The 24,966-nt window shown below is 65.2% G+C and overlaps 1 protein-coding gene across 1 annotated transcript; it reads left to right on the plus strand.

Moving 5' to 3' along the window:
* The first annotated feature begins 41 nt into the window (after positions 1-41).
* LTB (lymphotoxin beta) lies at positions 42-24,149 on the plus strand. The gene is made up of 2 exons (XM_075584200.1): positions 42-169; positions 22,766-24,149. Exons 1-2 carry the CDS (start codon positions 118-120, stop codon positions 23,164-23,166), a joined length of 453 nt encoding a protein of 150 aa, XP_075440315.1. The 5' UTR covers positions 42-117; the 3' UTR covers positions 23,167-24,149.
* Positions 24,150-24,966: the final 817 nt, after the last annotated feature.

Below are 24,966 nucleotides of genomic sequence, written 5' to 3' on the forward strand. Positions count from 1 at the left end.
GGTGGGGGAGACTTCTAGGACTAATGAGTAGCCAAGACTCGATGAAAGGGGGAGACCTCTAGGACTGATAAGTCTCCATGAAAGGGGGTAACCTCCAGGACTTTTACAGCCAATCAAATGAAGAGATGGCAGCGTCAGAACTCCAACAAATCAGCGGCTCATCTGATTGGTAAGTTGGGGTCCCAAGGTGTCCAATTAGAGCGCAACATTCCACACGCCCAGCCAATCAGAAGGGAGATGAGAGGGAGCTCAGTCTCCCGCGCACACCCCCTCCTGGCAGTGAGAGATAGCTCAGTCTCCCGCGCACGCCCCCTCCCTGGCAGTGAGCGATAGCTCAGTCTCCCGTGCACGCCCCTCCCTGGCAGTGAGAGATAGCTCAGTCTCCCGCGCACAGCCCCCTCCCTGGCAGTGAGCGATAGCTCAGTCTCCCGCGCACGCCCCCTCCCTGGCAGTGAGAGATAGCTCAGTCTCCCTCGCACGTCCCCTCCCTGGCAGTGAGCGATAGCTCAGTCTCCCGCGCACGTCCCCTCCTGGCAGTGAGAGATAGCTCAGTCTCCCGCGCACGTCCCCTCCCTGGCAGTGAGCGATAGCTCAGTCTCCCGCGACGTCCCCTCCCTGGCAGTGAGAGATAGCTCAGTCTCCCGCGCACTGTCCCCTCCCTGGCAGTGAGAGATAGCTCAGTCTCCCGCGCACGCCCCCTCCCTGGCAGTGAGCGATAGCTCAGTCTCCCGCGCACGCCCCCTCCCTGGCAGTGAGAGATAGCTCAGTCTCCCGCGCACGTCCCCTCCCTGGCAGTGAGAGATAGCTCAGTCTCCCGCGCACGCCCCCTCCCTGGCAGTGAGCGATAGCTCAGTCTCCCGTGCACGCCCCCCCCCTGGCAGTGAGAGATAGATCAGTCTCCCGCGCACGCCCCCTCCATGGCAGTGAGAGATAGCTCAGTCTCCCGCGCACGCCCCCTCCCTGGCAGTGAGCGATAGATCAGTCTCCCGCGCACGCCCCCTCCCTGGCAGTGAGAGATAGATCAGTCTCCCGCGCACGCCCCCTCCCTGGCAGTGAGCGATAGATCAGTCTCCCGCGCACGCCCCCTCCCTGGCAGTGAGAGATAGATCAGTCTCCCGCGACGCCCCCTCCCTGGCAGTGAGCGATAGATCAGTCTCCCGCGCACGCCCCCTCCCTGGCAGTGAGCGATAGATCAGTCTCCCGCGCACGCCCCCTCCCTGGCAGTGAGAGATAGATCAGTCTCCCGCGCACGCCCCCTCCCTGGCAGTGAGAGCTCAGTCTCCGCGCCACGCCCCCTCCCTGGCAGTGAGAGATAGATCAGTCTCCCGCGCACGCCCCCTCCCTGGCAGTGAGAGATAGCTCAGTCTCCCGCGCACGCTCCCTCCCTGGCAGTGAGAGATAGCGCAGTCTCCCACGCACGCACCCTCCCTGGCAGTGAGAGATAGCTCAGTCTCCCGCGCACGCCCCCTCCCTGGCAGTGAGAGATAGCTCAGTCTCCTGCGCACGCCCCCTCCCTGGCAGTGAGAGATAGCTCAGTCTCCCGCGCAGGCCCCCCGGCAGTTAGAGATAGCTCAGTCTCCCGCGCACACGCCCCCTCCCTGACAGTGAGAGATAGCTCAGTCTCCCACGCACGCCCCCTCCCTGGCAGTGAGAGATAGCTCAGTCTCCCGCGCACGCCCCTCCCTGGCAGTGAGAGATAGCTCAGTCTTCCGCGCACGTCCCCTCCCGGGCAGTGAGAGACAGCTCAGTCTCCCGCGCACGCCCCCTCCCTGGCAGTGAGAGCTCAGTCTCCCGCGCACGCCCCCTCCCTGGCAGTGAGAGCTCAGTCTCCCGCGCACGCCCCCTCCCTAGCAGTGAGAGATAGCTCAGTCTCCCGCGCACGCCCCATCCCTGGCAGTGAGAGAGAGCTCAGTCTCCCGCGCACGTCCCCTCCCTGGCAGTGAGAGAGAGCTCAGTCTCCCGCGTACGCCCCCTCCCTGGCAGTGAGAGCTCAGTCTCCCGCGCACGCCCCCTCCCTAGCAGTGAGAGAGAGCTCAGTCTCCCGCGCACGCCCCCTCCCTGGCAGTGAGAGATAGCTCAGTTCTCCCGCGCACGCCCCCTCCCTGGCAGTGAGAGAGAGCTCAGTCTCCCGCGCACGTCCCCTCCCTGGCAGTGAGAGAGAGCTCAGTCTCCCGCGTACGCCCCCTCCCTGGCAGTGAGAGCTCAGTCTCCCGCGCACGCCCCCTCCCTAGCAGTGAGAGATAGCTCAGTCTCCCGTGCACGCCTCCTCCCTGGCAGTGAGAGATAGCTCAGTCTCCCGCGCACGCCCCCTCCCTGGCAGTGAGAGAGAGCTCAGTCTCCGCGCACGCCCCCTCCCTGGCAGTGAGAGATAGCTCAGTCTCCCGCGCACCCGCCTCCTCCCTGGCAGTGAGAGAGAGCTCAGTCTCCCGCGCACGCCCCCTCCCTGGCAGTGAGAGCTCAGTCTCCCGCGCACCGCCCCCTCCCTGGCAGTGAGAGAGAGCTCAGTCTCCCGCGCACGCCCCCTCCCTGGCAGTGAGAGAGAGCTGTGCACGCCCCCTCCCTGGCAGTGAGAGAGAGCTCAGTCTCCCGCGCACGCCCCCTCCCTGGCAGTGAGAGAGAGCTCAGTCTCCCGCGCACGCCCCCTCCCTGGCAGTGAGAGCTCAGTCTCCCGCGCACACGCCCCCTCCATGGCAGTGAGAGATAGCTCAGTCTCCCGCGCACGCCCCCTCCTGGCAGTGAGAGATAGCTCAGTCTCCCGCGCACGCCCCCTCCCTGGCAGTGAGCGATAGCTCAGTCTCCCGTGCACGCCCCCTCCCTGGCAGTGAGAGATAGCTCAGTCTCCCGCGCACGCCCCCTCCCTGGCAGTGAGCGATAGCTCAGTCTCCCGCGCACACCCCCTCCCTGGCAGTGAGAGATAGCTCAGTCTCCCGCGCACGTTCCCCTCCCTGGCAGTGAGCGATAGCTCAGTCTCCCGCGCCACACCCCCTCCCTGGCAGTGAGCGATAGATCAGTCTCCCGCGCACGCCCCCTCCCTGGCAGTGAGAGATAGCTCAGTCTCCCGCGCACGTCCCCTCCCTGGCAGTGAGAGATAGCTCAGTCTCCCGCGCACGCCCCCTCCCTGGCAGTGAGCGATAGCTCAGTCTCCCGTGCACGCCCCCCCCCTGGCAGTGAGAGATAGATCAGTCTCCCGCGCACGCCCCCTCCATGGCAGTGAGAGATAGCTCAGTCTCCCGCGCACAGCCCCCTCCCTGGCAGTGAGCGATAGATCAGTCTCCCGCGCACGCCCCCTCCCTGGCAGTGAGAGATAGATCAGTCTCCCGCGCACGCCCCCTCCCTGGCAGTGAGCGATAGATCAGTCTCCCGCGCAACGCCCCCTCCCTGGCAGTGAGAGATAGATCAGTCTCCCGCGCACGCCCCCTCCCTGGCAGTGAGCGATAGATCAGTCTCCCGCGCACGCCCCCCTCCCTGGCAGTGAGCGATAGATCAGTCTCCCGCGCACGCCCCCTCCCTGGCAGTGAGAGATAGATCAGTCTCCCGCGCACGCCCCCTCCCTGGCAGTGAGAGCTCAGTCTCCCGCGCACGCCCCCTCCCTGGCAGTGAGAGATAGATCAGTCTCCGCGCACGCCCCCTCCCTGGCAAGTGAGAGATAGCTCAGTCTCCCGCGCACGCTCCCTCCCTGCAGTGAGAGATAGCGCAGTCTCCCACGCACGCACCCTCCCTGGCAGTGAGAGATAGCTCAGTCTCCCGCGCACGCCCCCTCCCTGGCAGTGAGAGATAGCTCAGTCTCCTGCGCACCGCCCCCTCCCTGGCAGTGAGAGATAGCTCAGTCTCCCGCGCAGGCCCCCCCGGCAGTTAGAGATAGCTCAGTCTCCCGCGCACGCCCCCTCCCTGACAGTGAGAGATAGCTCAGTCTCCCACGCACGCCCCCTCCCTGGCAGTGAGAGATAGCTCAGTCTCCCGCGCACGCCCCCTCCCTGGCAGTGAGAGATAGCTCAGTCTCCCGCGCACGTCCCCTCCCGGGCAGTGAGAGACAGCTCAGTCTCCCGCGCACGCCCCCTCCCTGGCAGTGAGAGCTCAGTCTCCCGCGCACGCCCCCTCCCTGGCAGTGAGAGCTCAGTCTCCCGCGCACAGCCCCCCTCCCTAGCAGTGAGAGATAGCTCAGTCTCCCGCGCACGCCCCATCCCTGGCAGTGAGAGAGAGCTCAGTCTCCCGCGCACGTCCCCTCCCTGGCAGTGAGAGAGAGCTCAGTCTCCCGCGTACGCCCCCTCCCTGGCAGTGAGAGCTCAGTCTCCCGCGCACGCCCCCCTCCCTAGCAGTGAGAGAGAGCTCAGTCTCCCGCGCACGCCCCCTCCCTGGCAGTGAGAGATAGCTCAGTCTCCCGCGCACGCCCCCTCCCTGCAGTGAGAGAGAGCTCAGTCTCCCGCGCACGTCCCCTCCCTGGCAGTGAGAGAGAGCTCAGTCTCCCGTGCACGCCTCCTCCCTGGCAGTGAGAGATAGCTCAGTCTCCCGCGCACCGCCCCCTCCCTAGCAGTGAGAGATAGCTCAGTCTCCCGTGCACGCCTCCTCCCTGGCAGTGAGAGAGAGCTCAGTCTCCCGCGCACGTCCCCTCCCTGGCAGTGAGAGAGAGCTCAGTCTCCCGCGTACGCCCCCTCCCTGGCAGTGAGAGCTCAGTCTCCCGCGCACGCCCCCTCCCTAGCAGTGAGAGAGAGCTCAGTCTCCCGCGCACGCCCCCTCCCTGGCAGTGAGAGATAGCTCAGTCTCCCGCGCACGCCCCCTCCCTGGCAGTGAGAGAGAGCTCAGTCTCCCGTGCACGCCCCCCTCCCTGGCAGTGAGAGCTCAGTCTCCCGCGCACGCCCCCTCCCTAGCAGTGAGAGATAGCTCAGTCTCCCGTGCACGCCTCCTCCCTGCAGTGAGAGATAGCTCAGTCTCCCGCGCACGCCCCCTCCCTGGCAGTGAGAGAGAGCTCAGTCTCCCGCGCACAGCCCCCTCCCTGGCAGTGAGAGATAGCTCAGTCTCCCGCGCACGCCTCCTCCCTGGCAGTGAGAGAGAGCTCAGTCTCCCGCGCACGCCCCCTCCCTGGCAGTGAGAGCTCAGTCTCCCGCGCACGCCCCCTCCCTGGCAGTGAGAGAGAGCTCAGTCTCCCGCCCGCGCACGCCCCCTCCCTGGCAGTGAGAGAGAGCTGTGCACGCCCCCTCCCTGGCAGTGAGAGAGAGCTCAGTCTCCCGCGCACGCCCCCTCCCTGGCAGTGAGAGAGAGCTCAGTCTCCCGCGCACGCCCCCTCCCTGGCAGTGAGAGCTCAGTCTCCCGCGCACGCCCCCTCCATGGCAGTGAGAGATAGCTCAGTCTCCGCGCACGCCCCCTCCCTGGCAGTGAGAGATAGCTCAGTCTCCCGCGCACGCCCCCTCCCTGGCAGTGAGCGATAGCTCAGTCTCCCGTGCACGCCCCCTCCCTGGCAGTGAGAGATAGCTCAGTCTCCCGCGCACGCCCCCTCCCTGGCAGTGAGCGATAGCTCAGTCTCCCGCGCACACCCCCTCCCTGGCAGTGAGAGATAGCTCAGTCTCCCGCGCACGTCCCCTCCCTGGCAGTGAGCGATAGCTCAGTCTCCCGCGCACACCCCCTCCCTGGCAGTGAGCGATAGCTCAGTCTCCCGCGCACGCCCCCTCCCTGGCAGTGAGAGATAGCTCAGTCTCCCGCGCACGTCCCCTCCTGGCAGTGAGAGATAGCTCAGTCTCCCGCGCACGCCCCCTCCCTGGCAGTGAGCGATAGCTCAGTCTCCCGTGCACGCCCCCCCCTGGCAGTGAGAGATAGATCAGTCTCCCGCGCACGCCCCCTCCATGGCAGTGAGAGATAGCTCAGTCTCCCGCGCACGCCCCCTCCCTGGCAGTGAGCGATAGATCAGTCTCCCGCGCACGCCCCCTCCCTGGCAGTGAGAGATAGATCAGTCTCCCGCGCACGCCCCCTCCCTGGCAGTGAGCGATAGATCAGTCTCCCGCGCACGCCCCCTCCCTGGCAGTGAGAGATAGATCAGTCTCCCGCGCACGCCCCCTCCCTGGCAGTGAGCGATAGATCAGTCTCCCGCGCACGCCCCCTCCCTGGCAGTGAGCGATAGATCAGTCTCCCGCGCACGCCCCCTCCCTGGCAGTGAGAGATAGATCAGTCTCCCGCGCACGCCCCCTCCCTGGCAGTGAGAGCTCAGTCTCCCGCGCACGCCCCCTCCCTGGCAGTGAGAGATAGATCAGTCTCCCGCGCACGCCCCCTCCCTGGCAGTGAGAGATAGCTCAGTCTCCCGCGCACGCTCCCTCCCTGGCAGTGAGAGATAGCGCAGTCTCCCACGCACGCACCCTCCCTGGCAGTGAGAGATAGCTCAGTCTCCCGCGCACGCCCCCTCCCTGGCAGTGAGAGATAGCTCAGTCTCCTGCGCACGCCCCCTCCCTGGCAGTGAGAGATAGCTCAGTCTCCCGCGCAGGCCCCCCCGGCAGTTAGAGATAGCTCAGTCTCCCGCGCACGCCCCCTCCCTGGCAGTGAGAGATAGCTCAGTCTCCTGCGCACGCCCCCTCCCTGGCAGTGAGAGATAGCTCAGTCTCCCGCGCACGCCCCCTCCCTGGCAGTGAGAGATAGATCAGTCTCCCGCGCACGCCCCCTCCCTGGCAGTGAGAGCTCAGTCTCCCGCGCACGCCCCCTCCCTGACAGTGAGAGATAGCTCAGTCTCCCACGCACGCCCCCTCCCTGGCAGTGAGAGATAGCTCAGTCTCCCGCGCACGCCCCCTCCCTGCCAGTGAGAGATAGCTCAGTCTCCCGCGCACGTCCCCTCCCGGGCAGTGAGAGACAGCTCAGTCTCCCGCGCACGCCCCCTCCCTGGCAGTGAGAGCTCAGTCTCCCGCGCACGCCCCCTCCCTGGCAGTGAGAGCTCAGTCTCCCGCGCACGCCCCCTCCCTAGCAGTGAGAGATAGCTCAGTCTCCCGCGCACGCCCCATCCCTGGCAGTGAGAGAGAGCTCAGTCTCCCGCGCACGTCCCCTCCCTGGCAGTGAGAGAGAGCTCAGTCTCCCGCGTACGCCCCCTCCCTGGCAGTGAGAGCTCAGTCTCCCGCGCACGCCCCCTCCCTAGCAGTGAGAGAGAGCTCAGTCTCCCGCGCACGCCCCCTCCCTGGCAGTGAGAGATAGCTCAGTCTCCCGCGCACGCCCCCTCCCTGGCAGTGAGAGAGAGCTCAGTCTCCCGCGCACGTCCCCTCCCTGGCAGTGAGAGAGAGCTCAGTCTCCCGCGTACGCCCCCTCCCTGGCAGTGAGAGCTCAGTCTCCCGCGCACGCCCCCTCCCTAGCAGTGAGAGATAGCTCAGTCTCCCGTGCACGCCTCCTCCCTGGCAGTGAGAGATAGCTCAGTCTCCCGCGCACGCCCCCTCCCTGGCAGTGAGAGAGAGCTCAGTCTCCCGCGCACGCCCCCTCCCTGGCAGTGAGAGATAGCTCAGTCTCCCGCGCACGCCTCCTCCCTGGCAGTGAGAGAGAGCTCAGTCTCCCGCGCACGCCCCCTCCCTGGCAGTGAGAGCTCAGTCTCCCGCGCACGCCCCCTCCCTGGCAGTGAGAGAGAGCTCAGTCTCCCGCGCACGCCCCCTCCCTGGCAGTGAGAGAGAGCTGTGCACGCCCCCTCCCTGGCAGTGAGAGAGAGCTCAGTCTCCCGCGCACGCCCCCTCCCTGGCAGTGAGAGAGAGCTCAGTCTCCCGCGCACGCCCCCTCCCTGGCAGTGAGAGCTCAGTCTCCCGCGCACGCCCCCTCCATGGCAGTGAGAGATAGCTCAGTCTCCCGCGCACGCCCCCTCCCTGGCAGTGAGAGATAGCTCAGTCTCCCGCGCACGCCCCCTCCCTGGCAGTGAGAGGGAGCTCAGTCTCCCGCGCACGCCCCCTCCCTGGCAGTGAGAGATAGCTCAGTCTCCCGTGCACGCCCCCTCCCTGGCAGTGAGAGATAGCTCAGTCTCCCGCGCACGCCCCCTCCCTAGCAGTGAGAGAGAGCTCAGTCTCCCGCGCACGCCCCCTCCCTGGCAGTGAGAGATAGCTCAGTCTCCCGCGCACGCCCCCTTCCTGGCAGTGAGAGAGAGCTCAGTCTCCCGCGCACGCCCCCTCCCTGGCAGTGAAAGATAGCTCAGTCTCCCGCGCACGCCCCCTCCCTGGCAGTGAGAGAGAGCTCAGTCTCCCGCGCACGCCCCCTTCCTGGCAGTGAGAGAGAGCTCAGTCTCCCGCGCACGCCCCCTCCCTGGCAGTGAGAGAGAGCTCAGTCTCCCGCGCACGCCCCCTCCCTGGCAGTGAGAGAGAGCTCAGTCTCCCGCGCACGCCCCCTCCCTGGCAGTGAGCGATAGATCAGTCTCCCGCGCACGCCCCCTCCCTGGCAGTGAGCGATAGATCAGTCTCCCGCGCACGCCCCCTCCCTGGCAGTGAGAGATAGATCAGTCTCCCGCGCACGCCCCCTCCCTGGCAGTGAGAGCTCAGTCTCCCGCGCACGCCCCCTCCCTGGCAGTGAGAGATAGATCAGTCTCCCGCGCACGCCCCCTCCCTGGCAGTGAGAGATAGCTCAGTCTCCCGCGCACGCTCCCTCCCTGGCAGTGAGAGATAGCGCAGTCTCCCACGCACGCACCCTCCCTGGCAGTGAGAGATAGCTCAGTCTCCCGCGCACGCCCCCTCCCTGGCAGTGAGAGATAGCTCAGTCTCCTGCGCACGCCCCCTCCCTGGCAGTGAGAGATAGCTCAGTCTCCCGCGCAGGCCCCCCCGGCAGTTAGAGATAGCTCAGTCTCCCGCGCACGCCCCCTCCCTGGCAGTGAGAGATAGCTCAGTCTCCTGCGCACGCCCCCTCCCTGGCAGTGAGAGATAGCTCAGTCTCCCGCGCACGCCCCCTCCCTGGCAGTGAGAGATAGATCAGTCTCCCGCGCACGCCCCCTCCCTGGCAGTGAGAGCTCAGTCTCCCGCGCACGCCCCCTCCCTGACAGTGAGAGATAGCTCAGTCTCCCACGCACGCCCCCTCCCTGGCAGTGAGAGATAGCTCAGTCTCCCGCGCACGCCCCCTCCCTGGCAGTGAGAGATAGCTCAGTCTCCCGCGCACGTCCCCTCCCGGGCAGTGAGAGACAGCTCAGTCTCCCGCGCACGCCCCCTCCCTGGCAGTGAGAGCTCAGTCTCCCGCGCACGCCCCCTCCCTGGCAGTGAGAGCTCAGTCTCCCGCGCACGCCCCCTCCCTAGCAGTGAGAGATAGCTCAGTCTCCCGCGCACGCCCCATCCCTGGCAGTGAGAGATAGATCAGTCTCCCGCGCACGCCTCCTCCCTGGCAGTGAGAGCTCAGTCTCCCGCGCACGCCCCCTCCCTGGCAGTGAGAGATAGCTCAGTCTCCCGCGCACGCCCCCTCCCTGGCAGTGAGAGAGAGCTCAGTCTCCCGCGCACGTCCCCTCCCTGGCAGTGAGAGAGAGCTCAGTCTCCCGCGTACGCCCCCTCCCTGGCAGTGAGAGCTCAGTCTCCCGCGCACGCCCCCTCCCTAGCAGTGAGAGATAGCTCAGTCTCCCGTGCACGCCTCCTCCCTGGCAGTGAGAGATAGCTCAGTCTCCCGCGCACGCCCCCTCCCTGGCAGTGAGAGAGAGCTCAGTCTCCCGCGCACGCCCCCTCCCTGGCAGTGAGAGATAGCTCAGTCTCCCGCGCACGCCTCCTCCCTGGCAGTGAGAGAGAGCTCAGTCTCCCGCGCACGCCCCCTCCCTGGCAGTGAGAGCTCAGTCTCCCGCGCACGCCCCCTCCCTGGCAGTGAGAGAGAGCTCAGTCTCCCGCGCACGCCCCCTCCCTGGCAGTGAGAGAGAGCTGTGCACGCCCCCTCCCTGGCAGTGAGAGAGAGCTCAGTCTCCCGCGCACGCCCCCTCCCTGGCAGTGAGAGAGAGCTCAGTCTCCCGCGCATGCCCCCTCCCTGGCAGTGAGAGCTCAGTCTCCCGCGCACGCCCCCTCCATGGCAGTGAGAGATAGCTCAGTCTCCCGCGCACGCCCCCTCCCTGGCAGTGAGAGATAGCTCAGTCTCCCGCGCACGCCCCCTCCCTGGCAGTGAGAGGGAGCTCAGTCTCCCGCGCACGCCCCCTCCCTGGCAGTGAGAGATAGCTCAGTCTCCCGTGCACGCCCCCTCCCTGGCAGTGAGAGATAGCTCAGTCTCCCGCGCACGCCCCCTCCCTAGCAGTGAGAGAGAGCTCAGTCTCCCGCGCACGCCCCCTCCCTGGCAGTGAGAGATAGCTCAGTCTCCCGCGCACGCCCCCTTCCTGGCAGTGAGAGAGAGCTCAGTCTCCCGCGCACGCCCCCTCCCTGGCAGTGAAAGATAGCTCAGTCTCCCGCGCACGCCCCCTCCCTGGCAGTGAGAGAGAGCTCAGTCTCCCGCGCACGCCCCCTTCCTGGCAGTGAGAGAGAGCTCAGTCTCCCGCGCACGCCCCCTCCCTGGCAGTGAGAGAGAGCTCAGTCTCCCGCGCACGCCCCCTCCCTGGCAGTGAGAGAGAGCTCAGTCTCCCGCGCACGCCCCCTCCCTGGCAGTGAGAGAGAGCTCAGTCTCCCGCGCACACCCACTCCCTGGCAGTGAGAGATAGCTGTGCACGCCCCCTCCCTGGCAGTGAGAGAGAGCTCAGTCTCCCTCGCACGCCCCCTCCCTGGCAGTGAGAGATAGCTCAGCCTCCCGCGCACGCCCCCTCCCTAGCAGTGAGAGATAGCTCAGTCTCCCGCGCACGCCCACTCCCTGGCAGTGAGAGCTCAGTCTCCCGCGCACGCCCCCTCCCTGGCAGTGAGAGCTCAGTCTCCCGTGCACGCCCCCTCCCAGGCAGTGAGAGATAGCTCAGTCTCCTGGGCACGCCCCCTCCCTGGCAGTGAGAGAGAGCTCAGTCTCCCGCGCACGCCCCCTCCCTGGCAGTGAGAGATAGCTCAGTCTCCCACGCACGTCCCCTCCCTGGCAGTGAGAGATAGATCAGTCTCCCACGCACGTCCCCTCCCTCGCAGTGAGAGAGAGCTCAGTCTCCCGCGCACGCCCCCTCCCTGGCAGTGAGAGATAGCTCAGTCTCCCGCGCACGCCCCCTCCCTGGCAGTGAGAGAGAGCTCAGTCTCCCGCGCACGCCCCCTCCCTGGCAGTGAGAGAGAGCTCAGTCTCCCGCGCACGCCCCCTCCCTGGCAGTGAGAGATAGCTCAGTCTCCCACGCACGTCCCCTCCCTCGCAGTGAGAGAGAGCTCAGTCTCCCGCGCACGCCCCCTCCCTGGCAGTGAGAGAGAGCTCAGTCTCACGCGCACGCCCCCTCCCTGGCAGTGAGAGAGAGCTCAGTCTCCCGCGCACGCACCCTCCCTGGCAGTGAGAGCTCAGTCTCCTGCGCACGCCCCCTCCCTGTCAGTGAGGGCTCAGTCTCCCGCGCACGCCCCCTCCCTGGCCGTGAGAGATAGCTCAGTCTCCAGTGCATGCCCCCTCCCTGGCAGTGAGAGAGAGCTCAGTCTCCCGCGCACGCCCCCTCCCTGGCCGTGAGAGATAGCTCAGTCTCCAGTGCATGCCCCCTCCCTGGCAGTGAGAGATAGCTCAGTCTCCCGCGCATGCCCCCTCCCAGGCAGTGAGAGATAGCTCAGTCTCCCACGCACACCCCCTCCCTGGCAGTGAGAGCTCAGTCTCCCGCGCACGCCCCCTCCCTGGCAGTGAGAGATAGCTCAGTCTCTCGCGCACGCCCCCTCCCTGGCAGTGAGAGATAGCTCAGTCTCCCGCGCACGCCCCCTCCCTGGCAGTGAGAGAGAGCTCAGTCTCCCGCGCATGCCCCCTCCCTGGCAGTGAGAGAGAGCTCAGTCTCCCGCGCACGCCCCCTCCCTGGCAGTGAGAGATAGCTCAGTCTCCCGCGCACGCCCCCTCCCTGGCAGTGAGAGAGAGCTCAGTCTCCCGCGCACACCCCCTCCCTGGCAGTGAGAGAGAGCTCAGTCTCCCGCGCATGCCCCCTCCCTGGCAGTGAGAGATAGCTCAGTCTCCCGTGCACGCCCCCTCCCTGGCAGTGAGAGATAGCTCAGTCTCCCGCGCACGCCCCCTCCCTGGCAGTGAGAGATAGCTCAGTCTCACGCGCACGCCCCCTCCCTGGCAGTGAGAGATAGCTCAGTCTCCCACGCACGCCCCCTCCCTGGCAGTGAGAGATAGCTCAGTCTCCCGCGCACGCCCCCTCCCTGGCAGTGAGAGCTCAGTCTCCCGTGCACGCCCCCACCCTGGCAGTGAGATATAGCTCAGTCTCCCATGAACGTCCCCTCCATGGCAGTGAGAGATAGCTCAGTCTCCCGTGCACGCCCCCTCCCAGGCAGTGAGCGATAGCTCAGTCTCCCGCGCACGCCCCCTCCCTGGCAGTGAGAGATAGCTCAGTCTCCCGCGCACGCCCCCTCCCTGGCAGTGAGAGATAGCTCAGTCTCCCACACACACCCCCTCCCTGGCAGTGAGAGATAGCTCAGTCTCCCGCGCACGCCCCCTCCCTAGCAGTGAGAGATAGCTCAGTCTCCCGTGCACGCCCCCTCCCTGGCAGTGAGAGAGAGAGCTCAGTCTCCCGCGCACGCCCCCTCCCTGGCAGTGAGAGATAGCTCAGTCTCCCGTGCACGCCCCCTCCATGGCAGTGAGAGATTGCACAGTCTCCCGCGCACGCCCCCTCCCTGGCAGTGAGAGATAGCTCAGTCTCCCGCGCACGCCCCCTCCCTGGCAGTGAGAGATAGCTCAGTCTCCCACGCACGCCCCCTCCCTGGCAGTGAGAGATAGCTCAGTCTCCCGCGCACGCCCCCTCCCTGGCAGTGAGAGCTCAGTCTCCCGTGCACGCCCCCACCCTAGCAGTGAGATATAGCTCAGTCTCCCACGCACGTCCCCTCCATGGCAGTGAGAGATAGCTCAGTCTCCCGTGCACGCCCCCTCCCAGGCAGTGAGCGATAGCTCAGTCTCCCGCGCACGCCCCCTCCCTGGCAGTGAGAGATAGCTCAGTCTCCCGCGCACGCCCCCTCCCTGGCAGTGAGAGATAGCTCAGTCTCCCACACACGCCCCCTCCCTAGCAGTGAGAGAGAGCTCAGTCTCCCGCGCACACCCCCTCCCTGGCAGTGAGAGAGAGCTCAGTCTCCCGCACACACCCCCTCCCTGGCAGTGAGAGAGAGCTCAGTCTCCCGCGCACGCCCCCTCCCTGGCAGTGAGAGATAGCTCAGTCTCCCGCGCACGCCCCCTCCCTAGCAGTGAGAGACAGCTCAGTCTCCCGTGCACGCCCCCTCCCTGGCAGTGAGAGAGAGCTCAGTCTCCCGCGCACGCCCCCTCCCTGGCAGTGAGAGAGAGCTCAGTCTCCCACGCACGCCCCCTCCCTGGCAGTGAGAGATAGCTCAGTCTCCCACTCGCGCCCCCACTGGCAGTGAGAGATATCTCAGTCTCCCGCACATGCCCCCTCCCTGGCAGTGAGAGAGCTCAATCTCCCGCGCACGCCCCCTCCCTGGCAGTGAGAGATAGCTCAGTCTCCCGCGCACGCCTCCTCCCTGGCCGTGAGAGCTCAGTCTCCCGCGCACGCCCCCTCCCTGGCAGTGAGAGAGAGCTCAGTCTCCCGCGCACGCCCCCTCCCTGGCAGTGAGAGATAGCTCAGTCTCCTGCGCACGCCCCCTCCCCGGCCGTGAGAGAGAGCTCAGTCTCCCGCACATGCCCCCTCCCTGGCAGTGAGAGATAGCTCAGTCTCCCACGCACGCCCCCTCCCTGGCAGTGAGATATAGCTCAGTCTCCCACGCACGCCCCCTCCCTGGCAGTGAGAGATAGCTCAGACTCCTGCGCACGTCCCCTCCCTGGCAGTGAGAGCTCAGTCTCCCGCGCAGGCCCCCCCCGGCAGTGAGAGCTCAGTCTCCCGCGCAGGCCCCCCCGGCAGTGAGAGATAGCTCAGTCTCCCGCGCACGCCCCCTCCTGGCAGTGAGAGATAGCTCAGTCTCCCGCGCACGCCCCCTCCCTGGCAGTGAGAGATAGCGCAGTCTCCCGCGCACGCCCCCTCCCTGGCAGTGAGAGATAGCTCAGTCTCTCGCGCACGCCCCCTCCCTGGCAGTGAGAGAGAGCTCAGTCTCCCGCGCACGCCTCCTCCCTGGCAGTGAGAGAGAGCTCAGTGTCCCGCGCACGCCCCCTCCCTGGCAGTGAGAGATAGCTCAGTCTCCCGCGCACGCCCCCTCCCTGGCAGTGAGAGATAGCTCAGTCTCCCGCGCACGCCCCCTCCCTGGCAGTGAGAGATAGCTCAGTCTCCCGCGCACTCCCCCTCCCTGGCAGTGAAAGATAGCTCAGTCCCCCGCGCACGCCCCCTCGCTGGCAGTGAGAGCTCAGTCTCCCGCGCACGCCCCCTCCCTGGCAGTGAGAGAGAGCTCAGTCTCCCGCGCATGCCCCCTCCCTGGCAGTGAGAGATAGCTCAGTCTCCCGCGCACGCCCCCTCCCTGGCAGTGAGAGAGAGCTCAGTCTCCCGCGCACGCCCCCTCCCTGGCAGTGAGAGATAGCTCAGTCACCCGCGCACGCCCCCTCTCTGGCAGTGAGAGAGAGCTCAGTCTCCCGCGCACTTCCCTTCCCTGGCAGTGAGAGAGAGCTCAGTCTCCCGCGCACGCCCCCTCCCTGGCAGTGAGAGAGAGCTCAGTCTCCCGCGCACGCCCCCTCCCTGGCAGTGAGAGAGAGCTCAGTCTCCCGCGCACGCCCCCTCCCTGGCAGTGAGAGACAGCTCAGTCTCCCGCGCACGCCCCCTCCCTGGCAGCGAGAGATAGCTCAGTCTCCCGCGCACGCCCCCTCCCTGGCAGCGAGAGATAGCCCAGTCTCATGCGCACGCCCCCTCCCTGGCAGTGAGAGATAGCTCAGTCTCCCGCGCACGCCCCCTCCCTGGCAGTGAGCGATGGCTCAGTCTCCCGTGCACGCCCTCTCCCTGGCAGTTAGAGATAGCTCAGTCTCCCGCGCACGCCCCCTCCCTGGCAGTGAGAGATAGCTCAGTCTCCCGTGCACGCCCCCTCCCTAGCAGTGAGAGAGAGCTCAGTCTCCCGCGCACGCCCCCTCCCTGGCAGTGAGAGCTCAGTCTCCCGCGCACGCCCCCTCCCTGGCAGTGAGAGAGAGCTCAGTCTCCCGCGCACGCCCCCTCCCTGGCAGTGAGAGAGAGCTCAGTCTCCCGCGCACGCCCCCTCCCTGGCAGTGAGAGAAAGCTCAGTCTCCCGCGCACGCCCCATCCCTGGCAGTGAGAGAGAGCTCAGTCTCCCGCGCACGCCCCCTCCCTGGCAGTGAGAGATAGCTCAGTCTCCCGCGCACGCCCCCTCCCTGGCAGCGAGAGATAGCTCGGTCTCCCGCGCACGCCCCCTCCCTGGCAGTGAGAGCTCAGTCTCCAGCGCACGCCCCCTCCCTGGCAGTGAGAGCTCAGTCTCCCGCGCAGGCCCCCTCCCTGGCAGTGAGAGATAGCTCAGTCTCCCGCGCACGCCCCCTCCCTGGCAGTGAGAGATAGCTCAGTCTCACGTGCACGCCCCCTCACTGGCAGTGAGAGAGAGCTCAGTCTCCCGCGCACGCCCCCTCCCTTGCAGTGAGAGATAGCTCAGTCTCACGTGCACGCCCCCTCACTGGCAGTGAGAGAGAGCTCAGTCTCCCGCGCACGTCCCCTCCCTGGCAGTGAGAGATAGATCAGTCTCCCGCGCACGCCCCCTCCATGGCAGTGAGAGATAGCTCAGTCTCCCGCGCACGCCCCCTCCCTGGCGGTGAGAGATAGCTCAGTCTCCCGCGCACGCCCCCTCCCTGGCAGTGAGCGATAGATCAGTCTCCCGCGCACGCCCCCTCCCTGGCAGTGAGAGATAGATCAGTCTCCCACGCACGCCCCCTCCCTGGCAGTGAGAGATAGCTCAGTCTCCCGCGCACGCCCCCTCCCTGGCAGTGAGCGATAGATCAGTCTCCCGCGCACGCCCCCTCCCTGGCAGTGAGAGATAGATCAGTCTCCCGCGCACGCCCCCTCCCTGGCAGTGAGAGCTCAGTCTCCCGCGCACGCCCCCTCCCTGGCAGTGAGAGATAGCTCAGTCTCCCGCGCACGCCCCCTCCCTGGCAGTGAGAGATAGCTCAGTCTCCTGCGCACGCCCCCTCCCTGGCAGTGAGAGATAGCTCAGTCTCCCGCGCAGGCCCCCCCGGCAGTTAGAGATAGCTCAGTCTCCCGCGCACGCCCCCTCCCTGGCAGTGAGAGATAGCTCAGTCTCCTGCGCACGCCCCCTCCCTGGCAGTGAGAGATAGCTCAGTCTCCCGCGCACGCCCCCTCCCTGGCAGTGAGAGATAGATCAGTCTCCTGCGCACGCCCCCTCCCTGGCAGTGAGAGCTCAGTCTCCCGCGCACGCCCCCTCCCTGGCAGTGAGAGATAGCTCAGTCTCCCACGCACGCCCCCTCCCTGGCAGTGAGAGATAGCTCAGTCTCCCGCGCACGCCCCCTCCCTGGCAGTGAGAGATAGCTCAGTCTCCCGCGCACGTCCCCTCCCGGGCAGTGAGAGAGAGCTCAGTCTCCCGCGCACGCCCCCTCCCTGGCAGTGAGAGCTCAGTCTCCCGCGCACGCCCCCTCCCTGGCAGTGAGAGCTCAGTCTCCCGCGCACGCCCCCTCCCTAGCAGTGAGAGATAGCTCAGTCTCCCGCGCACGCCCCATCCCTGGCAGTGAGAGATAGATCAGTCTCCCGCGCACGCCTCCTCCCTGGCAGTGAGAGCTCAGTCTCCCGCGCACGCCCCCTCCCTGGCAGTGAGAGATAGCTCAGTCTCCCGCGCACGCCCCCTCCCTGGCAGTGAGAGAGAGCTCAGTCTCCCGCGCACGTCCCCTCCCTGGCAGTGAGAGAGAGCTCAGTCTCCCGCGTACGCCCCCTCCCTGGCAGTGAGAGCTCAGTCTCCCGCGCACGCCCCCTCCCTAGCAGTGAGAGATAGCTCAGTCTCCCGTGCACGCCTCCTCCCTGGCAGTGAGAGATAGCTCAGTCTCCCGCGCACGCCCCCTCCCTGGCAGTGAGAGAGAGCTCAGTCTCCCGCGCACGCCCCCTCCCTGGCAGTGAGAGATAGCTCAGTCTCCCGCGCACGCCTCCTCCCTGGCAGTGAGAGAGAGCTCAGTCTCCCGCGCACGCCCCCTCCCTGGCAGTGAGAGCTCAGTCTCCCGCGCACGCCCCCTCCCTGGCAGTGAGAGAGAGCTCAGTCTCCCGCGCACGCCCCCTCCCTGGCAGTGAGAGAGAGCTGTGCACGCCCCCTCCCTGGCAGTGAGAGAGAGCTCAGTCTCCCGCGCACGCCCCCTCCCTGGCAGTGAGAGAGAGCTCAGTCTCCCGCGCACGCCCCCTCCCTGGCAGTGAGAGCTCAGTCTCCCGCGCACGCCCCCTCCATGGCAGTGAGAGATAGCTCAGTCTCCCGCGCACGCCCCCTCCCTGGCAGTGAGAGATAGCTCAGTCTCCCGCGCACGCCCCCTCCCTGGCAGTGAGAGGGAGCTCAGTCTCCCGCGCACGCCCCCTCCCTGGCAGTGAGAGATAGCTCAGTCTCCCGTGCACGCCCCCTCCCTGGCAGTGAGAGATAGCTCAGTCTCCCGCGCACGCCCCCTCCCTAGCAGTGAGAGAGAGCTCAGTCTCCCGCGCACGCCCCCTCCCTGGCAGTGAGAGATAGCTCAGTCTCCCGCGCACGCCCCCTTCCTGGCAGTGAGAGAGAGCTCAGTCTCCCGCGCACGCCCCCTCCCTGGCAGTGAAAGATAGCTCAGTCTCCCGCGCACGCCCCCTCCCTGGCAGTGAGAGAGAGCTCAGTCTCCCGCGCACGCCCCCTTCCTGGCAGTGAGAGAGAGCTCAGTCTCCCGCGCACGCCCCCTCCCTGGCAGTGAGAGAGAGCTCAGTCTCCCGCGCACGCCCCCTCCCTGGCAGTGAGAGAGAGCTCAGTCTCCCGCGCACGCCCCCTCCCTGGCAGTGAGAGAGAGCTCAGTCTCCCGCGCACACCCACTCCCTGGCAGTGAGAGATAGCTGTGCACGCCCCCTCCCTGGCAGTGAGAGAGAGCTCAGTCTCCCTCGCACGCCCCCTCCCTGGCAGTGAGAGATAGCTCAGCCTCCCGCGCACGCCCCCTCCCTAGCAGTGAGAGATAGCTCAGTCTCCCGCGCACGCCCACTCCCTGGCAGTGAGAGCTCAGTCTCCCGCGCACGCCCCCTCCCTGGCAGTGAGAGCTCAGTCTCCCGTGCACGCCCCCTCCCAGGCAGTGAGAGATAGCTCAGTCTCCTGGGCACGCCCCCTCCCTGGCAGTGAGAGAGAGCTCAGTCTCCCGCGCACGCCCCCTCCCTGGCAGTGAGAGATAGCTCAGTCTCCCACGCACGTCCCCTCCCTGGCAGTGAGAGATAGATCAGTCTCCCACGCACGTCCCCTCCCTCGCAGTGAGAGAGAGCTCAGTCTCCCGCGCACGCCCCCTCCCTGGCAGTGAGAGATAGCTCAGTCTCCCGCGCACGCCCCCTCCCTGGCAGTGAGAGAGAGCTCAGTCTCCCGCGCACGCCCCCTCCCTGGCAGTGAGAGAGAGCTCAGTCTCCCGCGCACGCCCCCTCCCTGGCAGTGAGAGATAGCTCAGTCTCCCACGCACGTCCCCTCCCTCGCAGTGAGAGAGAGCTCAGTCTCCCGCGCACGCCCCCTCCCTGGCAGTGAGAGAGAGCTCAGTCTCACGCGCACGCCCCCTCCCTGGCAGTGAGAGAGAGCTCAGTCTCCCGCGCACGCACCCTCCCTGGCAGTGAGAGCTCAGTCTCCTGCGCACGCCCCCTCCCTGTCAGTGAGGGCTCAGTCTCCCGCGCACGCCCCCTCCCTGGCCGTGAGAGATAGCTCAGTCTCCAGTGCATGCCCCCTCCCTGGCAGTGAGAGAGAGCTCAGTCTCCCGCGCACGCCCCCTCCCTGGCCGTGAGAGATAGCTCAGTCTCCAGTGCATGCCCCCTCCCTGGCAGTGAGAGATAGCTCAGTCTCCCGCGCATGCCCCCTCCCAGGCAGTGAGAGATAGCTCAGTCTCCCACGCACACCCCCTCCCTGGCAGTGAGAGCTCAGTCTCCCGCGCACGCCCCCTCCCTGGCAGTGAGAGATAGCTCAGTCTCTCGCGCACGCCCCCTCCCTGGCAGTGAGAGATAGCTCAGTCTCCCGCGCACGCCCCCTCCCTGGCAGTGAGAGAGAGCTCAGTCTCCCGCGCATGCCCCCTCCCTGGCAGTGAGAGAGAGCTCAGTCTCCCGCGCACGCCCCCTCCCTGGCAGTGAGAGATAGCTCAGTCTCCCGCGCACGCCCCCTCCCTGGCAGTGAGAGAGAGCTCAGTCTCCCGCGCACACCCCCTCCCTGGCAGTGAGAGAGAGCTCAGTCTCCCGCGCATGCCCCCTCCCTGGCAGTGAGAGATAGCTCAGTCTCCCGTGCACGCCCCCTCCCTGGCAGTGAGAGATAGCTCAGTCTCCCGCGCACGCCCCCTCCCTGGCAGTGAGAGATAGCTCAGTCTCACGCGCACGCCCCCTCCCTGGCAGTGAGAGCTCAGTCTCCCGTGCACGCCCCCACCCTGGCAGTGAGATATAGCTCAGTCTCCCATGAACGTCCCCTCCATGGCAGTGAGAGATAGCTCAGTCTCCCGTGCACGCCCCCTCCCAGGCAGTGAGCGATAGCTCAGTCTCCCGTGCACGCCCCCTCCCTGGCAGTGAGAGATAGCTCAGTCTCCCGCGCACGCCCCCTCCCTGGCAGTGAGAGATAGCTCAGTCTCCCACACACGCCCCCTCCCTAGCAGTGAGAGAGAGCTCAGTCTCCCGCGCACACCCCCTCCCTGGCAGTGAGAGAGAGCTCAGTCTCCCGCACACACCCCCTCCCTGGCAGTGAGAGAGAGCTCAGTCTCCCGCGCACGCCCCCTCCCTGGCAGTGAGAGATAGCTCAGTCTCCCGCGCACGCCCCCTCCCTAGCAGTGAGAGACAGCTCAGTCTCCCGTGCACGCCCCCTCCCTGGCAGTGAGAGAGAGCTCAGTCTCCCGCGCACGCCCCCTCCCTGGCAGTGAGAGAGAGCTCAGTCTCCCACGCACGCCCCCTCCCTGGCAGTGAGAGATAGCTCAGTCTCCCACTCGCGCCCCCACTGGCAGTGAGAGATATCTCAGTCTCCCGCACATGCCCCCTCCCTGGCAGTGAGAGAGCTCAATCTCCCGCGCACGCCCCCTCCCTGGCAGTGAGAGATAGCTCAGTCTCCCGCGCACGCCTCCTCCCTGGCCGTGAGAGCTCAGTCTCCCGCGCACGCCCCCTCCCTGGCAGTGAGAGAGAGCTCAGTCTCCCGCGCACGCCCCCTCCCTGGCAGTGAGAGATAGCTCAGTCTCCTGCGCACGCCCCCTCCCCGGCCGTGAGAGAGAGCTCAGTCTCCCGCACATGCCCCCTCCCTGGCAGTGAGAGATAGCTCAGTCTCCCACGCACGCCCCCTCCCTGGCAGTGAGATATAGCTCAGTCTCCCACGCACGCCCCCTCCCTGGCAGTGAGAGATAGCTCAGACTCCTGCGCACGTCCCCTCCCTGGCAGTGAGAGCTCAGTCTCCCGCGCAGGCCCCCCCCGGCAGTGAGAGCTCAGTCTCCCGCGCAGGCCCCCCCGGCAGTGAGAGATAGCTCAGTCTCCCGCGCACGCCCCCTCCTGGCAGTGAGAGATAGCTCAGTCTCCCGCGCACGCCCCCTCCCTGGCAGTGAGAGATAGCTCAGTCTCTCGCGCACGCCCCCTCCCTGGCAGTGAGAGAGAGCTCAGTCTCCCGCGCACGCCTCCTCCCTGGCAGTGAGAGAGAGCTCAGTGTCCCGCGCACGCCCCCTCCCTGGCAGTGAGAGATAGCTCAGTCTCCCGCGCACGCCCCCTCCCTGGCAGTGAGAGATAGCTCAGTCTCCCGCGCACGCCCCCTCCCTGGCAGTGAGAGATAGCTCAGTCTCCCGCGCACTCCCCCTCCCTGGCAGTGAAAGATAGCTCAGTCTCCCGCGCACGCCCCCTCGCTGGCAGTGAGAGCTCAGTCTCCCGCGCACGCCCCCTCCCTGGCAGTGAGAGAGAGCTCAGTCTCCCGCGCATGCCCCCTCCCTGGCAGTGAGAGATAGCTCAGTCTCCCGTGCACGCCCCCTCCCTGGCAGTGAGAGAGAGCTCAGTCTCCCGCGCACGCCCCCTCCCTGGCAGTGAGAGATAGCTCAGTCACCCGCGCACGCCCCCTCTCTGGCAGTGAGAGAGAGCTCAGTCTCCCGCGCACTTCCCTTCCCTGGCAGTGAGAGAGAGCTCAGTCTCCCGCGCACGCCCCCTCCCTGGCAGTGAGAGAGAGCTCAGTCTCCCGCGCACGCCCCCTCCCTGGCAGTGAGAGACAGCTCAGTCTCCCGCGCACGCCCCCTCCCTGGCAGCGAGAGATAGCTCAGTCTCCCGCGCACGCCCCCTCCCTGGCAGCGAGAGATAGCCCAGTCTCATGCGCACGCCCCCTCCCTGGCAGTGAGAGATAGCTCAGTCTCCCGCGCACGCCCCCTCCCTGGCAGTGAGCGATGGCTCAGTCTCCCGTGCACGCCCTCTCCCTGGCAGTTAGAGATAGCTCAGTCTCCCGCGCACGCCCCCTCCCTGGCAGTGAGAGATAGCTCAGTCTCCCGTGCACGCCCCCTCCCTAGCAGTGAGAGAGAGCTCAGTCTCCCGCGCACGCCCCCTCCCTGGCAGTGAGCGATGGCTCAGTCTCCCGTGCACGCCCCCTCCCTGGCAGTGAGAGAGAGCTCAGTCTCCCGCGTACGCCCCCTCCCTGGCAGTGAGAGATAGCTCAGTCTCCCGCGCACGCCCCCTCTCTGGCAGTGAGAGAGAGCTCAGTCTCCCGCGCACTTCCCTTCCCTGGCAGTGAGAGAGAGCTCAGTCTCCCATGCACGCCCCCTCCCTGGCAGTGAGAGAGAGCTCAGTCTCCCGCGCACGCCCCCTCCCTGGCAGTGAGAGAGAGCTCAGTCTCCCGCGCACGCCCCCTCCCTGGCAGTGAGAGAAAGCTCAGTCTCCCGCGCACGCCCCATCCCTGGCAGTGAGAGAGAGCTCAGTCTCCCGCGCACGCCCCCTCCCTGGCAGTGAGAGATAGCTCAGTCTCCCGCGCACGCCCCCTCCCTGGCAGCGAGAGATAGCTCGGTCTCCCGCGCACGCCCCCTCCCTGGCAGTGAGAGCTCAGTCTCCAGCGCACGCCCCCTCCCTGGCTGTGAGAGCTCAGTCTCCCGCGCAGGCCCCCTCCCTGGCAGTGAGAGATAGCTCAGTCTCCCGCGCACGCCCCCTCCCTGGCAGTGAGAGATAGCTCAGTCTCACGTGCACGCCCCCTCACTGGCAGTGAGAGAGAGCTCAGTCTCCCGCGCACGCCCCCTCCCTGGCAGTGAGAGATAGCTCAGTCTCACGTGCACGCCCCCTCACTGGCAGTGAGAGAGAGCTCAGTCTCCCGCGCACGCCCCCTTCCTGGCAGTGAGAGATAGCTCAGTCTCCCGCGCACGTCCCTTCCCTAGCAGTGAGAGATAGCTCAGTCTCCCGCGCACGCCCCCTCCCTGGCAGTGAGAGATAGCTCAGTCTCCCGTGCATGCCCCCTCCCTGGCAGTGGGAGATAGCTTAGTCTCCTGCGCACGCCCCCTCCCTGGCAGTGAGAGATAGCTCAGTCTCCTGCGCACGCCCCCTCCCTGGCAGTGAGAGAGAGCTCAGTCTCCCACGCACGCCTCCTCCCTGGCAGTGAGAAATAGCTTAGTCTCCCGCGCACGCCTCCTCCCTGGCAGTGAGAGATAGCTCAGTCTCCCGCGCACGCCCTCTCCCTGGCAGTTAGAGATAGCTCAGTCATCTTCTTTTGCCCCCTTCCAGGTTTCGGGGCAGCCGTAGGCAGCACTTTGAAGTGGGCGCCCAAGTATGAGCTGGCATTCACCCGCCCCCAGGTGGAATACATGGGCACCAAACTTGTAGTCCATCAGGGTGGACTATACTACGTCTACTGCCAAGTGGGCTTCCGTGGCAACATGGCACCTATTACTCTCGATAACCAGGTCCTCCTCTGGCACGATTCCTCCCCAGTGGACAACGTCCTGTTGTCTGGCACCGAAAGCGTTGGTGGGCGCACCGGGGTTGACTTCTGGTATACCAGCCTGGGCCAAGGTGGGCTGGCACAGCTGGAGAGCGGACACCTACTCTACGTGAATGTTAGTCACCCGGAGCTGGTGGATTACAGGAAGGGCAAGACCATCTTCGGGCTCCTGATGGTGTCATGAGGTGGTGGGGAGGTAGGGCAGGAGGATGGGTTGGGTGCCCTGTATGATAATATGCCTGTCCTGAATTTAGTAAACAAGCCGAGCTGGAAGAATCAACCGTACACAGTGAATTAAAGAGGGTCCACCAAGGAGACTATACATAGTGTCCACTAGAGTAGAATGAAGATTTAGGATGCCAGCCATAGAGACTAAACTAAGATTACAGAGCAGCTGCCATAGAGATGAGAGTGCGAGTACAAAGTGTCCATACAGACTATACAGAGTGTCCACCATAGAGACTAGAGTAAATGTACAGAGCATCTACCATAGAGACTAGACTGAGAAATAGAGCATCCACCATAGAGACTAGCATCTACCATAGATATTATAGTGAAGATCTAGAATATCTGCTAGAGTCCAGAATTAATATCGCTGTGACAAAACCTCTACCATAGAGACTAGAGTGAGGGTACAGAGAGTCCACCATAGAGACTAGAGTGAAGATTTGTAATGTCGATTACAGAGACTAGAGTGAGAGTACAGTGTGTAAACTATAGAGACTACAGTGAGAGTACACTGGTGTTCAAGAGACTCGCCATATAGAGACTCGACTCGACATAGAGACTTGAATGAAATTCTTGGGTGTCCACCATAAAGACTAGAATAACTACAGAGCATCCACCATAGAGGCTAGAATGATGATCTAGAATGTGCACCACAGACTCTAGTTTGAGAGTCAAGAGCATCTACCATAGCGATTCCAGTAAATATCTAGAAGAACCAGCATAGAGTGGTCCATAATGAAGATCTAGAATGTCCAGAATAGAGTCTAGACTGAGAGTACAGAGCGTCCACCATAGAAACTAGTTTGCAGCCAGATATCCCTCTTACAGACACTGTAAGAAATATTTTGCTTCTGTATTTTTACCATACACAATGAAGGACCCTGAGAGGTTCGAAAGTTTGTAACATATCTACTACTTGTTGGTCCAATAAAAGGTATCATACCCCTCCTCCCTCTCCCTCCTGTGTTACTACAAGGAAGAAAGGGACAACTTGGCTCCCCACCCTTCTTTGTACAGAATCTACAGTGAGAGTACAGAGTCTACCATAGAGACTAAAGTGAAAGTACAGAGCGTTCACCATAGAGAGTGTGTGTCATGGGAGATCAGGTTTATTAACACCTTTTATACCGGGATCATATGATTGAGCAAAACAAGAAGGTAAAATAAATTGTAATTTATTCCAGGAAAAGACATACACACAATGGACCACAATATGCAATAGAAAACACACTTACTGGGGATCTGGGTAACGAACTAAACTTTCCTAGTCCAAATGGCTACTAAATGAGGTCTGTACGAGTCCTTTCCAATGACCAGGAAGTACTCACAAACGTCCTGGAACACAATTCGGCCTGCAATTCCAGCCGCGACCGCTACGTTCAGAACTTGGCCCCCGAAAAGTTGGTCTCGCCTTGAAATCTCTGAAGCCGGTTCGCGTCTATTCCTCTCAGAGCATCTTTTTGGGATCTTGAATTTGCCGCTGATGGTTTGGCGCTTAGAATCTGAGGTCCTGATTGGCTGCAAGCTTTCTTATAGGTTTTGGAGTCCCATTCACAAACCACTACAGCTAATCAGCGCGTGGGAATGTCTCTGCCAGCCTACCACCGATTTGCCGGTATTCTGAAGCCGGGCGGGCACCTATTTCAATTCTGCTAAGGGGCATGCGGCAACCTGGCACTGCTGCCTCTTAGCATACTGAACCCCCCGCTGTGCCGGGCTCCTCAAAATCTGGGGCTGGGCAAACGGTGGCTGGATA

Source organism: Ascaphus truei, unplaced genomic scaffold (assembly GCF_040206685.1).
Source record: "Ascaphus truei isolate aAscTru1 unplaced genomic scaffold, aAscTru1.hap1 HAP1_SCAFFOLD_475, whole genome shotgun sequence".
NCBI classification, from domain to species: Eukaryota; Metazoa; Chordata; class Amphibia; order Anura; family Ascaphidae; genus Ascaphus; species Ascaphus truei.